Here is a 19,038-nt window from a genome sequence, read left to right as displayed (position 1 = left end):
GTGGGATGGGAGTGGAAAGAAAAAAGTTTGAAAACCACGGTTTTAATCGTCCCTCATTGACTCGTTATGTGCACGGTTTCATAACTCAACAGGAAATGGGCCAAGGACAATTTTTCTCAAGCCAAATATTTCAATAACAATTGGGTCTAGAGCAGTGATTCTCAACCTTCCCTTCCCACCCACATCCCACCTTAAACAACCCCTTAACTAATCACAAAGCACTTCTGGCATAGGGATTGCTTACAGTGGGATGTGAGTGGGAAGGAACAGTGATCACCCTCACTGCTTCTCCACACGAAAGTTGGTTATAATTTAACTAAGTTTGGACTCTGGAGAGAGGACACTTGTTACTGACGCGGCCCCTCTGCCCTGCACGCTGATGGGGCTGCCCATGAATGCGGCTCGGACTGCTACTGCTCCATCAGAGGGACGGGGCGAGCAGAGAACGACCCCCGCCTCCTCACCTGTCCCGCAGCAGCTTCAGCCCCATCTCGACGCCCTCTCCTTCCACCTCCTCCCAGCTCAACCCCGTGCTCTGCAGCCGCGCTGGGCACGAGTCCTCGGGGCCGAGCGGCGTCGGGAACTCCCGCAGCAAGGAGTCCAGGACGTGGCGCGCCTCGAGCTCTGTCTTCTCCGGCGCAGCGCTCATCATCCGCTGCCTCCTCCGGCCGCTGCCAGTACCGGACTAACGGCCAGACAGGCGGCGCGCGACACCGGACATGCGCGACTCCAGCGCTGGGCGCCTCTCTACGCGCATGCGCGCCCCGTCTGTATATGTGAGAGAGATTCTCTCGGGCTCTCTCTCTCTCGCGGGCCCCGCTTATCGTCTCCTGATATTTCAATAATTTGCTCCGTGTGCCGCGACACGTCGTCCCGGCTGGAGAAAACATGGACTGAGTTTCAAACACTGGCGATTACAGCCTTTCCCCGCCGAACGTCGGTACGCATGCGCAAGAAAATGGCGCCCCCTGGCGAGTGAGGAGCCGGGTCAGGGGGTGATCCTGCGCTGAACAGGCCATTCGGCCCAACTGGTCAATGCTGACCCAAGTGCGTACACAAGTTAGTCCCATTTGTCTTCCTCTGCCTCATATTCCTCTAAACCAGTGGTTTTCAAACTTTTTCTTTCCACATATTCCACCTTAAATAATCCCTACACCACTGGTGCCCGATGATTACCTGGTAATGGATTGCTTAATACAGTATGTGAGAGGGAGAAAAAGGTTGAGAACCACTGCTCCAGACCCACTTGTTACTGAAAAATTTTGCTTGAGAAAAATTGTCATTGGCCCATTTCCTTTGGAGTTATGAAACCATCCACATAATGAGTCAGTGAGGTTTGATTAAAACCGTAGTTTTCAACCTTTTTCTTTCCACCCACATGCCACCTTAAGCAATCCCTTACTCATGATAGAGCACCTATGGAATAAGAAATACTTAAAGTGTTTTGTGAGTGGAAAGAAAAAGTTTGAGAACCACCGATTTAATTTAATGAAAACATTAAATAAAATGTCTCATTAAATCACATGTTAAATGTGATGCACTTTGGAAAGTGTTTATTGGCAGGATTCATAACTGTGGAACTTTAAAAAATGATGATAAGGTTCGAATTTGTATTGATCCCTTGACCTCAGATAAAAGCCTGGCTTCGCTTTCGTCATGGTTGTCGAGGGAACTGCACTGCCAACCCAGATAGTTCGTGCTTGTAGGGCACGGGGTTGAGTCAGCCGGACCAGTGAGTTTAGGTGGTCTGTCGCTGCCCATGTGTTTCTCCAACCCATTATTATTCTGTGAGATGACTCTCTTGTCCAGTATCTAGTCTTTTGTGTTTGTTGTTCCATTGTTTTTCAAATGTGCAATCTAAATAAATATTCAATTCACCAACTAATTATTTCTTCTTTGGCTTGGCTTCGCAGACGAAGATTTATGGAGGGGTATGTCCACGTCTGCTGCAGGCTCGTTGGTGACTGACAAGTCCGATGCGGGACAGGCAGGCACAGTTGCAGCAGTTGCAAGGGAAAAGTGGTTAGTTGGGGTTGGGTGTTGGGTTTTTCCTCCTTTGTCTTTTGTCAATGAGGTGGGCTCTGCGGTCTTCTTCAAGGGAGGCTGCTGCACGCCGAACTGTGAAGCACCAAGATGCACGGTTGGAGGCGATATCAGCCCACCGGCGGTGGTCAATGTGGCAGGCACCAAGAGATTTCTTTAAGCAGTCCTTGTACCTCTTCTTTGGTGCACCTTTGTCTCAGTAACACGATCTTCAGCTAATTACAATGGCATGAAAACCACGACCACGGAAACCATGACCATAAAAATTGCCCTATCATTTACTGTGTATGTCCTACCTTGGTTTGCCCTTCCAAAATACATCACCTCACAGTTGTCTGCATTAAACTCCATCTTATGGAGTAACAGCAGTTGTTAGGTGGTCCTGCTCTTTTTTGAAACTTCTCCTATTTATGCATCTTTAAATGCAACCAAAGTGTTTTATTTTGTCCCTTTAATAATTAATACTGCTGTGCACTTTGATATGGCAGCTACAAGAAGTGATTAAAAATGGCAAAGAAGGCAAAAAGGATGAAGATACAGCCATTTTAACTGCAGACTTCATTACTGACTAGCTGAATATTCATGCACAGTAACTGCAGCACTTAAAGAGACTTGACGTTAAAGAAATCACATCTGCAATTGAAAAGGTTCAACAGTCAATTTCAGCAACTGATGCCGATTTGGGAAGAGTGGAGGCTGGCTTGGAGTCAGTGTGGTAAACCTATAGACTCTATACTCTGAAATGTCTGCTAACACCTCCAAGTTAGTTTCAAAAGTGGTTGATTTGGAGGGTAGAAGCAGGTGTCAAAACATACAAATCTTAGGCTTTTCACACTTACTTTTGGAGGTTTTTGGAAGGGAGTTCTTTTTTACCAAACCCGAGCTCAACAGAGCATATTGATCCTGAGCTTCTGGGCAAAGACTATGGTTGGTAATCCTCCGATTCCATCATTATCAAGTTAAAGACCATGCAATTTGTGAGGCTCATCAGAAGAGAGATCAGAACTACCTGGGGCAACGAATAAGATGTTGAAGATCTCTGTCCTGAAGTTTTGAAGATGCGCAAAGAATACAAAGAAGTCATGGTTGAGCTATATAGGAAAGGTTTTAAGCCGGCGTAATCATATCCAGCATATCTGCAGATAACATACGAGGAATTTCTGCAATTGGTAGCAGAGGCACAAAGAATTATATTTCTTTAACTTCAAATCTGATAATAATTTGAATTATTGTTGCTGTCTGAGGTTTTTCTGTGGTTGAGAATCTTTTTTTGTGTGGGTGAAGTTTGGCTGTTGCCTATGTAATTGAAGGGGTAATGTTTTTTGTAAAGGGTTAATGTTAATTAATGTTGACAGTAATTATCCACTTTGCTTACTTATTTATTAATAGCGTAATCACTTAGAATGTTCAGTTTAATTCGACTGTGGGAAATAGAGTTATGTGTTTATTAAACGTGTCCGTGAACTACTCTTTGCAGACAATGCCGCGTTAGTTGCCCATTCAGAGCCAGCTCTCCAGCGCATGACGTCCTGTTTTGCGGAAACTGCCAAAATGTTTGGCCTGGAAGTCAGCCTGAAGAAAACTGAAGTCCTCCATCAGCCAGCTCCCCACCATGACTACCAGCCCCCCACATCTCCATCGGGCACACAGAACTCAAAACGGTCAACCAATTTACCTACCTCGGCTGCACCATTTCATCTGAAGCAAGGATCGACAAAGAGATAGACAACAGACCCGCCAAGGCAAATAGCGCCTTTGGAAGACTACACAAAAGAGTCTGGAAAAACAACCACCTGAAGAAACACACAAAGATTAGCATGTACAGAGCCGTTGTCATACCCACGCTCCTGTTCGGCTCCGAATCATGGGTCCTCTACCGGCATCACCTACGGCTCCTAGAACGCTTCCATCAGCGCTGTCTCTGCTCCATCCTCAACAATCATTGGAGTGACTTCATCACTAACATCGAAGTACTCGAGCTGGCAGAGTCCGCAAGCATCGAATCCACGCTGCTGAAGACCCAACTGCGCTGGGTGGGTCACATCTCCAGAATGGAGGACCATCGCCTTCCCAAGATCGTGTTATATGGCGAGCTCTCCACTGGCTACCGAGACAGAGGTGCACCAAAGAAAAGGTACAAGGACTGCTTAAAGAAATCTCTTGGTGCCTGCCACATTGACCACCGCCAGTGGGCTGATATCGCCTCCAACCGTGCATCTTGGCACCTCACAGTTCGGCGTGCAGCAACCTCCTTTGAAGAAGACCACAGAGCCCACCTCACTGACAAAAGACAAAGGAGGAAAAACCCAACACCCAACCCCAACCAACCAATTTTCCCTTGCAACCACTGCAACCGTGCCTGCCTGTCCCGCATCGGACTTGTCAGTCACCAACAAGCCTGCAGCAGACGTGGACATACCCCTCCATAAATCTTCATCCGTGAAGCCAAGCCAAAGAAAAATACAACCGTGAGAAAATAAGGTTAACGTTAAATGATTGTATTCACGCATAGTTTATTCAAGTGTGGGCAATTTTCTATTAACCATATATAGATTCTAGATACCTGTTCTTCTTTTGAGTTGAAAAGTATAAAATGGATCTTTAGATTTTTTTGGGTTTTTTCTAACTGTAAATCCTACGATATATTTTGAATGCTTGTGAATTTTTATTCTTGCTGATAATAGGAAAGGAGAGGTGAACTCATTACGCATGTGCAAGTATTGTTTATTTTTATTGTATACTTTTTTCACTTTGGTTTTCTTTTCTTTTAAAATAAGGAGTTATACTTGAGACCTTCAGCAGAAGCATAATGATTTACAATGTTTCTTTTTTCAGCTCATTGCTGCTTGGTTTAGCAATCTTCAGTCCAGGGAAGTTTGGGAGGGTATGTAGGCTCATAGAATTGCAAGGTTGTTTTGGCTTCAAGTTCAATACAAGCTGTATTTTGGCATAGATTCAAGGTAACTGCTTGGGAAATGATGACACACAGTGCCTAGTTATTTTCATAATACTAATTTAAACTCATGACTACTCTTACTAGACTAATCTCTTGGAATGTACGAGGTTTAAATAACCCAGTTAAACACAGATGGGTGTTTGTGCATGTCAAGCAACTTAAAGCTGAAATTGTTTTTCAAGAAACTCGTATCAGAAATTGTGAAAATGCCAGCCTTATGTCAAAGTGGAAAGGACAACAATTCCGCTCTTCTTCTGTTAGGGGAGTCTATTTTATTTAATGAAAATATTCATTTTATCCAACACAATATATCAGATAAACAGGGTCATTATATTATTCTTACAAGTAAACTATACAATAAAGTGGTAGTTTTTGCTAATATACATGCCCCTAACATTGATGATTCAGAATTTTTTGCAAGTTTTTTCTCAGCCTTACCAGATTTAAGTCATTACTCACTAGTGTTGGGGGGTGATTTTAATTGTTGGTTAAATAATGTTTTGGATCGATCATCCCCTAACTGCCACCCTGAGTAAATCTGCTGCTGTAATTCATTCCTTTTAGTATTCCTTTTGGTATTTCTGATGTGTGACATTTATTTCATCCTAATAGTAGTAGAGAGTACTCTTTATTTCTCAAATGTTCATCATTCTTATTCTTGGACTGATTATTTTAAATAGATAATCAATTGAATTTATTGGCCAAATCATGTGAATATCAGGGAATAGTGATATCTGACCATGCTCCTATTAGTTTGTCTTTGAATTTCCTTGATTTTCCTTTTATTAAGTGGCATTGGCATTTTAATTCGACTTTACTTTCAGATATCTCATTGTCGATCCTTGCATCTGATGAAATGGTGCAGCCGAGATAGGTAAACTGGTTGACCGTTTTGAGTTTTGTGTGCCCGATGGAGATGTGGGGGGGCTGGTAATCATGGTGGGGAGCTGGCTGATGGAGGACCTCAGTTTTCTTCAGGCTGACTTCCAGGCCAAACATTTTGGCAGTTTCCGCAAAGCAGGACGTCAAGCGCTGAAGAGCTGGCTCTGAATGGGCAACTAAAGCGGCATCGTCTGCAAAGAGTAGTTCACGGACAAGTTTCTCTTGTGTCTTGGTGTGAGCTTGCAGGCGCCTCAGATTGAAGAGACTGCCATCCGTGCGGTACCGGATGTAAACAGCGTCTTCATTGTTGGGGTCTTTCATGGCTTGGTTCAGCATCATGCTGAAGAAGATTGAAAAGAGGGTTGGTGCGAGAACACAGCCTTGCTTCACGCCATTGTTAATGGAGAAGGGTTCAGAGAGCTCATTGCTGTATCTGACCCGACCTTGTTGGTTTTCGTGCAGTTGGATAATCACGTTGAGGAACTTTGGGGGACATCCGATGCGCTCTAGTATTTGCCAAAGCCCTTTCCTGCTCACGGTGTCGAAGGCTTTGGTGAGGTCAACAAAGGTGATGTAGAGTCCTTTGTTTTGTTCTCTGCATTTTTCTTGGAGCTGTCTGAGGGCAAAGACCATGTCAGTAGTTCCTCTGTTTGCGCGAAAGCCGCACTGTGATTCTGGGAGAATATTCTCGGCGACACTAGGTATTATTCTATTTAGTAGAATCCTAGCGAAGATTTTGCCTGCAATGGAGAGCAACGTGATTCCCCTGTAGTTTGAGCAGTCTGATTTCTCGCCTTTGTTTTTGTACAGGGTGATGATGGTGGCATCACGAAGATCCTGAGGCAGTTTACCTTGGTCCCAACAAAGCTTGAAAAACTCATGCAGTTTGGCATGCAGAGTTTTGCCGCCGGCCTTCCAGACTTCTGGGGGGATTCCATCCATACCTGCTGCTTTGCCACTTTTCAGTTGTTCGATTGCCTTATATGTCTCATCCAGGGTGGGAACCTCATCCAGCTCTAGCCTTGGGGGCTGTTGAGGGAGCTGGAGCAGGGCGGAATCTTGGACTGAGCGGTTGGCACTGAAAAGAGATTGGAATTGTTCTGACCATCTGACAACAGACTCGCCAAGGCAAATAGCGCCTTTGGAAGACTACACAAAAGAATCTGGAAAAACAACCAACTGAAAAACCTCACAAAGATAAGCGTATACAGAGCCGTTGTCATACCCACACTCCTGTTCGGCTCCGAATCATGGGTCCTCTACCGGCACCACCTACGGCTCCTAGAACGCTTCCACCAGCGTTGTCTCCGCTCCATCCTCAACATCCATTGGAGCGCTTTCATCCCTAACGTCGAAGTACTCGAGATGGCAGAGGTCGATAGCATCGAGTCCACGCTGCTGAAGATCCAGCTGCGCTGGATGGGTCACGTCTCCAGAATGGAGGACCATCGCCTTCCCAAGATCGTGTTATATGGCGAGCTCTCCACTGGCCACCGTGACAGAGGTGCACCAAAGAAAAGGTACAAGGACTGCCTAAAGAAATCTCTTGGTGCCTGCCACATTGACCACCGCCAGTGGGCTGATATCGCCTCAAACCGTGCATCTTGGCGCCTCACAGTTTGGCGGGCAGCAACCTCCTTTGAAGAAGACCGCAGAGCCTACCTCACTGACAAAAGGCAAAGGAGGAAAAACCCAACACCCATCCCCAACCAACCAATTTTCCCCTGCAACCGCTGCAATCGTGTCTGCCTGTCCCGCATCGGACTTGTCAGCCACAAACGAGTCTGCAGCTGACGTGGACTTTTTTACCCCCTCCATAAATCTTCGTCCGCGAAGCCAAGCCAAAGAAAAGAAAGAAACTTTCAGATAATGATTTTTAGAAATTTATGAAAAACCAAATTAAAATGTTCTTTTATACAAATTCTTTTTCAACATTTTCTAATTTGATTGTCTGGGATACTATGAAGACATATCTTAGAGGACAAATTATTTCTTATACAGCAAATATTTAGAAGACTAATAAGGAAAGATTAGATTTAATTAATCAGATCAAACAAATTGATTTACAATATGCACAGGTTTAAAAAAAAACCTGAATTATATAAAAAGAGAGTTGAATTTAAGATTAAGTTGGATCTCCTTTCTACTTATCCAATTGAACAGCAACTTTTGAGGGGTAAAAGTCCATTTTACATTCATGGTGAAAAACCCAGTAAACCTTTGGTCAATCAATTGAAAGAACTTACTAAGATTCAGATGGATGATGGTACGGTTACCACAGTTAATTCTTAAATAAATTATACCTTTAGAGAATTTTATTCCAGATTGTATACTTCTGAATCCATTATTGATAATATTTTAATGATGGAGTTTTTGGGCCACCTAAACATTCCCACACTTTCCCAGAATAAATGTACAAGTCTGGAGGCACCTGAGGAAATACTTTTTGCGATTTTTTCTTTACAATCAGGTAAATCCCCAGGACCTGATGGGTATCCCATGGAATTTTAAAAATCTTTTTCTAAATTCATTGTGCCTCAATTAAGTTCTGTCCTTAATGATTAATTTAAACAAGGCAATCTTCCACTATCTTTTAATGAAGCTTTTATTTTTCTCATTGTGAAAAAGGGGAAAGATCCATTTGAATATACTTCTCATAGGCCTATTTCTTTATTGAATGTTGACATGAAGATTTTATCTAAAGTACTGGCCCATAGATTGGATAATATTTTACCACCAATCATTCCTGAAGATCAAACTGGTTATTCGTTATTCTTATTTTAATATACATTGTTTGTTGAATATTTTATATTGAGCGGATGGAGTGGGCTATTTATTTGCGATCCTAGAAGAATTTAATTTTGGACCAAGTTTTATTAAATTATTATATATATGTCCTACCATTTCAATTCTTACTAATCTTCAACAATCAAAACCTTCTAATCTTCAATAGAGTACTTGGCAACATTGCCCTATAAGTTCACTGCTCTTTGATTTGGTTTTGGAACCACTAGCAATGGCTCTTCGTGAGTGTAGATATTTTTCAGCGATCTAAAGGGGGTATTGAGCATAAAGTTTCCTTATGTACAGATGATCCTTTGCTTTTCATATCTAATCCAGATGCTTCTTTACCAAGCATACTATCTATGTTATCACAATTTCATCAGTTTTCAGAGTACAAGTTGAATCTGCATAAAAGTGATCTTTTATCTTTAAATGGTCCTGTTCCAAGGTATTTTAATTTTTCTTTTAAGATTATGAAGGACAAATGTACTTATCTTGGTACAGGTATTACATCTTTTAAAGGAAAACTTTTCTATTTTATTTAATCTAATAACATTGCTCTTAACGAGATGGTCACCCTTATCTATTTCTATGATTGATCATATTAATTCTATTAAATGAATCCTTTAGCTACATTTTTGTGTCTTTTCCAATTTATAACAATTTTCATCCCTAAATATTTTTTTGATTCACTTATATCTTATATATGGCAAGGAAAACTCCCCTGCTTAAATAAAGTTCATCTTCAGAAAGGTTTGGTGATTCCTAATTTTAGATTCTATTACTGGGCGGTCAATATATGTAACTTGGTTCTTTTGTTACAATTTGATATTTGAGTTGACCGCCCTCCATGGGTAGAAATGGAACTAAATTTTGTTCAGAATACTTCCATGTTGGCAATTTTAGGGTCTTCATTATTCTCTTTTCCATATAAATTAACTGATAATCCTATAATTAAACATAGTTTGAGAATAGGGGCACAATTTAGAAGGTTTTTTTTTATTTCAAAGTTTTTATTTTGCCATCCCAATTATATCCAATCACCTTTTTCAACCCTTTTTTCAAGACTCTGTCTTTAAAGAGGAGCACAGATTGGATATTAAATGTTTTAAAGACCTTTTTATAGACAACAATTTTGCATGTTTTGAACAATTGGTAGTAAAATTCAACTTACCCAAAATTCATTTTTTTAGATATTTACAAATTGGACATTTTGTTCGATCACAGATTTCTGATTTTCCTGTAATCCTTGGGGGCAATGTTCTTGATAATATCTTTTAACTACAAGCCCCTTATAAAGGCTTAATATCTCTTATCTACAACAAAGACAAGCCCCGTTAGTCAAAATCAAAAATGCCTGGGAGCAGGATTTGAACTTTTTGCTCTCCAATGAGGTTTGGGATTCTATTTTTAATTTGATTAACATTACTTCCTTTTGTACATTGTTTGCTGCAATTTTAAATAGTCCACAGAGCACATATGTCTAAAGTTAAACACTCCCATTTTTATTCAGATATGAATCTTTTATATGACAAATATAAAATAGGTGATGCTTCATATGTTCTGGGCCTGCACTTGTTTAGAAAAGTTTTGGAAGGATGTTTTTCAAACTTTTATCAGTGATTTTAAATTTAAAATTGGACCCTTGTACTTTAATTGCTCTTTATGGAATATCTCAAGAGGATGATGTATTCCAGACTTCTACTCAGAGCCAAATTTTATCTTTTACTTCGTTGTTAGCCAGATGTGCAATTTTTATAAAATAGAAAGACAAAACCACACCTACACATGCACAGTGGCTAAATGATATTATGTCTTGCCTGAATTTAGAAAAAAATAGATATGTTATAAAGGATTCAGATATTAAATTCCAAAAGACACGGGGCTCATTTATGGATTGCTATAAGATTTAGTGTTGTTCTGGAATTTTGGCACTGTGTTGTCCCTCTCCAAGGTGTTACTTAATTCATCCATGTCAAATTTCAACCTTGATTTGAGGAAGGAGTTTTTCCCCATTATTCCTTTTGTTTTTTTTTATGATATACTTATTTTATTATCAAGAATATGTGTTAGATTCCTTAATTATGATCATATTTGCAATTTTTTTCTAATTTTGTGGCACATTGTATAATTTTACCATTCAATTGTTTACACTGTAAATAGCAATGAAGATATTTAAAAAAAGAAAGAAATGCCATCTGCCATTTTTTTGACCCATTTTCCCAGCTGGTCCAGATCGCTCTGCAAACTTTGAAACCCTTCCTCGCTGTCCACAACGTCTCCAATCTTAGTGTCATCTGCAAACTTGCTGATCCAATTTACCACATTATCATCCAGATCATAGATATAGTCAACAAACAACAATAGTCCGAACACTGATCCCTGAGGCACACCACTGGTCACAGGCCTCCAGTCTGATAAGCAACCATCTCTCTGCCTTCTCTCATAGAGCCAATATCAAATCCAGTTTACAACCTCTCCATCGATTCCCAGTGTCTTAAATTTCTGAACTTGTCAAAGGCCTTACTAAAGTCCATGTAGACAACATCCACAGCTTTTCCTTCATCAACCTTTTTGGTAATCTCCTTGAAAAAATTCTACAAGATTTATTAAACATGAATGTACAATGTACATGCTGACTGTCCTTAATCATCCCATGGCTGTTCAAATACCTATATATCTTATCTCTCAGATCTCATAATAATTTACCTACCACTGCCATTCAGCTCACCGGCCTATAATTACCTGGTTCATTTTTGGAGCCTTTTTTAAACAATGGGACAACATGAGCTACCCTCCAATCCTCTGGCACCTCACCCTTGGCTAAGAACATTTTGAATATATCTCCCAGGACCCCTGAAATTTCACTGTAAGGCAGCAAGCACCTCCTCCTGCTTAATCTCCATATGTTCCATGACCATTCTGTTTGTTTCCTTTCCTTCCTTATACCCTATGCCAGTTTCCTGAGAAAATAATGATGTAAAAAAAAAACTGTTTAAGATCCCTCCCTTTACTTGAGGCTCCACACATAGTTGAACACTAATCATCTAGGGTACTAATTTTGTCCCTTACTATCCTTTTAGTCTTAATATACTTGTAGAAACCTTTCTGGTTTCTTTCTTTGGCTTGGCTTTGCGAACGAAGATTTATTGAGGGGGTAAAAGTCCACATCAGCTGCAGGCTCGTTTGTGGCTGACAAGTCCGATGCGGGACAGGCAGACACGGTTGCAGCGGCTGCAGGGGAAAATTGGTTGGTTGGGGTTGGGTGTTGGGATTTTCCTCCTTTGCCTTTTGTCAGTGAGGTGGGCTCTGCGGTCTTCTTCAAAGGAGGTTGCTGCCCGCCAAACTGTGAGGCGCCAAGATGCACGGTTTGAGGCGATATCAGCCCACTGGTGGTGGTCAATGTGGCAGGCACCAAGAGATGTTTTTAGGCAGTCCTTGTACCTTTTCTTTGGTGCACCTCTGTCACGGTGGCCAGTGGAGAGCTCGCCATATAACACGATCTTGGGAAGGCGATGGTCCTCCATTCTGGAGACGTGACCCACCCAGCGCAGCTGGATCTTCAGCAGCGTGGACTCGATGCTGTCGACCTCTGCCATCTCGAGTACTTCGACGTTAGGGATGAAAGCGCTCCAATGGATGTTGAGGATGGAGCGGAGACAACGCTGGTGGAAGCGTTCTAGGAGCCGTAGGTGATGCCGGTAGAGGACCCATGATTCGGAGCCGAACAGGAGTGTGGGTATGACAACGGCTCTGTATACGCTTATCTTTGTGAGGTTTTTCAGTTGGTTGTTTTTCCAGACTCTTTTGTGTAGTCTTCCAAAGGCGCTATTTGCCTTGGCGAGTCTGTTGTCTATCTCATTGTCGATCCTTGCATCTGATGAAATGGTGCAGCCGAGATAGGTAAACTGGTTGACCGTTTTGAGTTTTGTGTGCCCGATGGAGATGTGGGGGGGCTGGTAGTCATGGTGGGGAGCTGGTTTACCTTCACATTATCTGCCAAAGCAGCCTTGTGTCTTTTTTTTTGTCTTCCTGCTTTCCTTCTTAAGTATTTTCTGTACTCTTCAAGATCCTCATTAGCTCCCAGGGATTTGGAGGGTAGGAGGAAACTGGAGCCCCTGGGGAAACCCACACAGACATGGGGAGAACATACCAACTCCTTACAGACAGTGTGGGATTCGAACCCCGGTGCCGATTGCAGGCTTTGTAACAGCATTGCACTAACCGCTACACCAACAGTGTTGCCCCACCACAGTGACTTTAATGTGATAGCTGACATGAGGATGGTATTTTTTTTCTCTCAACCCTTCCTTGCTGTTAGTTGAACCCTGATTATTCTCTCAAAAAGACATGGATCTATTTGCTTCCCATCCTCAAACTGAATAACAGAACTGGCCTGTTACAGACGAGTTCTTGGGTTTTCTCTGCTTCCCTGATACAAGATGAATGGGATAAGATTTTTTTTGTTTCATTCTATCTCTGAAGCTGATATTAGTCTTTATTAGTGTAAAAAGAATCAAGGAATTGTTCCATTTGTCTTTACACTGTCTCTGGTGGTCCGTGGGCTACAGGTGGTCCATGTGAAGACAAATATTACTGATACATAACAAGATTGTGAATTTGATAACAAAAAAAATTCTGCAAAGACCTCCCCCCAAAGCAAAACAAAAATCAAGATACCTTTATTGTCATATTGAAAAAAAATTGATTTTAGTCTTACAGAGAAAGAGAAGTAAGAATCCCCACAGAATCACTGGATCCTTTCAAACTGCCATGTAAAATGGGGCTAACCAGGCAATTTTCCTGGTTAGCACCCCAGTTATATGGCAGTTAGAAAGGGTCTGACCTGGTCAACCCCGACTGGATCCAACCGGGTCCTTGACTTACCTTTTTTAATTTAAAAAAAATTAATACTTCACTGTGAACCATGTGAATAACAATATATACAAATATTCATCATTTAAATATACAGTGACATTTTCATTCCCCCCCCCTTCCTCCCACCCTCCCCACCCCCTATAACATAAAGCAAGAAATAAAAAGAAAGAAAAATAAATAAACAATAGAAGAACACAAAAGAGAAAGGAATCATGCCGTCCAAAATTCCATATTTAAGTATTTTTGTACTTGTATCTTAACACTTTAAGAGATGGAGGTCTGAAATTGGCTGTTTCTAATATAAACTATGTATGGTTCTCAAATTTGTTCAAATAAAGTTTATTTGTCTTTTAGATTGTAGGTAATTTTTTCTAATGGAATACACTTTTTCATTTCTATGTACCATTGTTGTATTTTTAAGGTTGATCCATTTTCCAAGTTGTCATTATGCACTTTTTTGAGCGCAATCATAATAAATCTTCTTTGAGCCCTGTCTAATTTTACGCTGAATTCTTTGTCTTTTGTGTTGTTTAACAGGAAGATTTCTGGATCTTTTGATATATTACTTTTCGTAATTCTATTTAATATTAAGTTTAAATAATCCCAAAAAGTTTTCACTTTCGTACATGTCCAAATTGCATGTAATGTTGTTCCAATTTCTTGTTTACAATCTGTCTGATATTGTTGGATTTCATTCTTTTAACTTTTGAGGTGTAACATACAGTTATGTAGCCAATTGTATTGTATCATACAAAACCGAGTATTTACTGTATTAATCATGGTACCTGCGCATAGTTCCTCCCATGTTTCATTTTTTATTCGTATATTTAAATCTTTTTCCCAACCTTGTTTGGGTTTGTACATTGCTTCATCATTTTCCTTGTATTGGAATTTGCTGTACATTTGTAACAAATTTAGTATCGCACTGTAATTAAGTATTCACAGCAGCTACTCTCAGGTAATCGTAGACTCGTTCCCAACTTTTCTTTTAAATAAGTTGTCAACTGATAAGTATGAAAATATTGTACCATGTGATATTCCATATTTGTCTTTTAATTGTTTAAATGTTAATAAATTATTTCGCAAAAGATGATTTTTTATTTTTTTAATTCCTTTTCTAGCCCATTCCTTAAAAAATAAATTGTCCAATGTAAAAGGAATTAATGGGTTTTGCATTAGTAACATTTTTGGTATTAGATCATTTATCATCTTTCACTCCAGATGTATTTTCTTCCATTTTTTTTAGTATATGATGTAGTATTGGTGAATTGTTGTGTTGCACCAGTTTCTCATCCCATTTATAGAGTAAATGTTCTGGGACTTTTTCTCCTAATTTGTATAATTCTATCTTGAGCCAAGCCAGTTTTTCTCCTGTCTGATAAAAATCTGATAGATATTTTAACAATGCTGCCCTGTAATAGTTTTTGAAATTTGGTAACTACAATCCTCCTTGTTTATACACCCAAGTTAATTTTTCCAAAGCTACTCTTGATTTTTTTTACCCTTCCATATAAACTTTCTTATTAATTTGTTCAGTCTCATAAAAAAATTCCCTTCAAGGGAATCAGTAGCATTTGGAATAAATATTGTATCTGTGGAAATATATTCATCTTGATGCAGTTTACTCACCCTATTAAAATTAATGGTAAATCTTTCCATTTCTCTAAATATTCCTGTATTTTTTTTAATTAACAATTGGTAGTTTAATTTATACAAATGTTTTCAATTATTATCTATCCTGATACCTAGGTAACGTATAGCCTGTGATTGCCATTTAGAAGGGGATTCCCTTTTATATCTTGTATAATTGACTTTGTTCATTGGCATCACTTCACTTTTATTAATATTAACCTTGTATCCTGATATCTCTCCATATTTTTTCAGTTTTATATATAACCTTTTTATTGATTTGTCTGGGTCTGTTAAATATACTATAATATTGTCTGCAAATAAACTAATTTTAAATTCTTCCTCTTTTACTTTTATTCCCTTTATCAAAGGTTCTCTTCTTATCAGCTCTGCCAATGGTTCTATAGCCAAAGCAAACAGGGAAGGTGATAATGGGCATCCCTGCCTAGTTAACCTACTCAATTTGAAGTGACCTGAAATGTACCCATTTATTACCACTTTTGCCAAAGACCCATTATACAATGCTTTAATCCAATTAATATATTTTTCCAGTAATTTGAATTTCTGTACTACTTTAAATAGATAATTCCATTCCACCCTATCAAAAGCTTTCTCTGCATCTAGAGTTACTCCCACTGTTGGTGTTTTATTTATTTGTGCTCTATGGATTAAATTAATAAATTTACAGACATTATCTGCCACTCTTCTATTTTTAACAAGTCCTGTCTGATTTAGCTTCACTAATATCGGCTCACAGTCTGAAAATCGATTTAATAGTGATTTTGCAATTAATTTATAATCTGTATTTAGCAAAGATATTGGTCTATATGATGCTGGTGACATCAGATCTTTTCCCATTTTTTGAATTAGTGTGATTATTGCCATTAGTCTGGAAGGCTGGCGGCAAAACTCTGCATGCCAAACTGCATGAGTTTTTCAAGCTTTGTTGGGACCAAGGTAAACTGCCTCAGGATCTTCGTGATGCCACCATCATCACCCTGTACAAAAACAAAGGCGAGAAATCAGACTGCTCAAACTACAGGGGAATCACGTTGCTCTCCATTGCAGGCAAAATCTTCGCTAGGATTCTACTAAATAGAATAATACCTAGTGTCGCCGAGAATATTCTCCCAGAATCACAGTGCGGCTTTCGCGCAAACAGAGGAACCACTGACATGGTCTTTGCCCTCAGACAGCTCCAAGAAAAGTGCAGAGAACAAAACAAAGGACTCTACATCACCTTTGTTGACCTCACCAAAGCCTTCGACACCGTGAGCAGGAAAGGGCTTTGGCAAATACTAGAGCGCATCGGATGTCCCCCAAAGTTCCTCAACATGATTATCCAACTGCATGAAAACAAACAAGGTCGGGTCAGATACAGCAATGAGCTCCCTGAACCCTTCTCCATTAACAATGGCGTGAAGCAAGGCTGTGTTCTCGCACCAACCCTCTTTTCAATCTTCTTCAGCATGATGCTGAACCAAGCCATGAAAGACCCCAACAATGAAGACGCTGTTTACATCCGGTACCGCACGGATGGCAGTCTCTTCAATCTGAGGCGCCTGCAAGCTCACACCAAGACACAAGAGAAACTTGTCCGTGAACTACTCTTTGCAGATGATGCCGCTTTAGTTGCCCATTCAGAGCCAGCTCTTCAGCGCTTGACGTCCTGCTTTGCGGAAACTGCCAACATGTTTGGCCTGGAAGTCAGCCTGAAGAAAACTGAGGTCCTCCATCAGCCAGCTCCCCACCATGACTACCAGCCCCCCCACATCTCCATCGGGCACACAAAACTCAAAACGGTCAACCAGTTTACCTATCTCGGCTGCACCATTTCATCAGATGCAAAGATCGACAATGAGATAGACAACAGACTCGCCAAGGCAAATAGCGCCTTTGGAAGACTACACAAAAGAGTCTGGAAAAACAACCAACTGAAAAACCTCACAAAGATAAGCGTATACAGAGCCGTTGTCATACCCACACTCCTGTTCGGCTCCGAATCATGGGTCCTCTACCGGCACCACCTACGGCTCCTAGAACGCTTCTACCAGCGTTGTCTCCGCTCCATCCTCAACATCCATTGGAGCGCTCACACCCCTAACGTCGAGGTACTCGAGATGGCAGAGGTCGACAGCATCGAGTCCACGCTGCTGAAGATCCAGCTGCGCTGGATGGGTCACGTCTCCAGAATGGAGGACCATCGCCTTCCCAAGATCGTATTATATGGCGAGCTCTCCACTGGCCACCGTGACAGAGGTGCACCAAAGAAAAGGTACAAGGACTGCCTAAAGAAATCTCTTGGTGCCTGCCACATTGACCACCGCCAGTGGGCTGATAACGCCTCAAACCGTGCATCTTGGCGCCTCACAGTTTGGCGGGCAGCAGCCTCCTTTGAAGAAGACCGCAGAGCCCACCTCACTGACAAAAGGCAAAGGAGGAAAAACCCAACACCCAACCCCAACCAACCAATTTTCCCTTGCAACCGCTGCAATCGTGTCTGCCTGTCCCGCATCGGACTGGTCAGCCATAAACGAGCCTGCAGCTGACGTGGACTTTTTACCCCCTCCATAAATCTTCGTCCGCGAAGCCAAGCCAAAGACAAGACAAAGACACAAGTCAGGCAAATTCTGGGTCTCTTCCACCTGTTTCATTACCTCTAAAACGGGCAGCTTTAATAGATTATTAAATACCTTATAAAACTCTGTAGGGAATCCATCTTCACCTGAAGTTTTAACATTTGGTAATGTCATTAAATTAAAAATTGCCTGTATTTCTGCAATTTTCAAGGGTTTTATTAATTTATTTTGATCTTCCAATTGTAATTAGGGTAATTCAATGTTTGATAAAAATTTATCTATTTTGTCATTCTTCCCTGGATTTTTAATTTGATACAATTGCTTATAATTTTTTTTAAAATTTCCATGATTCTATAATGGGTTATATGAGATCTGTTTATCCTCCTTCCTTGTTGCTAAGATAGTTCTTGTTGCTTGTTCTGTTTTAAGTTACCAAGCCAATATTTTGTGGGTTTTCTCTCCTAATTCATATCTTTGCTTTGTTTTCATTATGTTTTTCTACTCTTTGTATGTTTGTAATGTTTCTCTGCCAATTCTCTCTCCTTCTCAAGATCTTCCCTTCTTATATAACCATATACGGAACGTAAACAGGCCATGTTGGCCTTTCGAGTCCGCACCGGTTCACTGATTTTGTGCGCCCTCTTCAGGCAATGTTGTTTAATCTTTTTCTATAGTTACTATCTCTTTTTCCAACCATTCTATTTCCTGATTATATTCTTTTTAAATCTTAGTTGTGTAACTATTTGTCGTGATGCCACCATCATCACCCTGTACAAAAACGAAGGCGAGAAATCAGACTGCTCAAACTACAGGGGAATCACGCTGCTCTCCATTGCAGGCAAAATCTTCGCTAGGATTCTCCTAAATAGAATAATACCTAGTATCGCCGAGAATATTCTCCCAGAATCACAGTGCGGCTTTCGCGCAAACAGAGGAACTACTGACATGGTCTTTGCCCTCAGACAGCTCCAAGAAAAGTGCAGAGAACAAAACAAAGGACTCTACATCACCTTTGTTGACCTCACCAAAGCCTTCGACACCATGAGCAGGAAAGGGCTTTGGCAAATACTAGAGCGCATCGGATGCCCCCCAAAGTTCCTCAACATGGTTATCCAACTGCACGAAAACCAACAAGGTCGGGTCAGATACAGACATGAGCTCTCTGAACCCTTCTCCATTAACAGTGGCGTGAAGTAAGGCTGTGTTCTCGCACCAACCCTCTTTTCAATCTTCTTCAGCATGATGCTGAACCAAGCCATGAAAGACCTCAACAATGAAGACGCTGCT

At 40.8% G+C, this 19,038-nt stretch overlaps 1 protein-coding gene across 2 annotated transcripts in view; it reads right to left on the bottom strand.

Annotated features, from left to right (window-relative positions):
- The window catches only part of ppm1f (protein phosphatase, Mg2+/Mn2+ dependent, 1F), a 99,304-nt gene extending 98,367 nt beyond the window's left edge, over positions 1–937 (bottom strand). For both annotated transcript variants that reach the window (XM_069933665.1, XM_069933664.1), the window contains exon 1: positions 465–937. In XM_069933665.1, the coding sequence (XP_069789766.1) occupies positions 465–652 (188 nt within the window). In that variant the 5' untranslated portion in view covers positions 653–937. The remainder of the gene's footprint in view (positions 1–464) is intronic.
- Between the last annotated feature and the right edge of the window lie 18,101 nt (positions 938–19,038).

The sequence above is a fragment of the Narcine bancroftii genome, chromosome 4 (genome assembly GCF_036971445.1).
Source record: "Narcine bancroftii isolate sNarBan1 chromosome 4, sNarBan1.hap1, whole genome shotgun sequence".
NCBI classification, from domain to species: Eukaryota; Metazoa; Chordata; class Chondrichthyes; order Torpediniformes; family Narcinidae; genus Narcine; species Narcine bancroftii.
The sequence above is the reverse complement of the archived record's forward strand: the minus strand, read 5'-3'. Positions and strand labels throughout refer to the sequence as shown.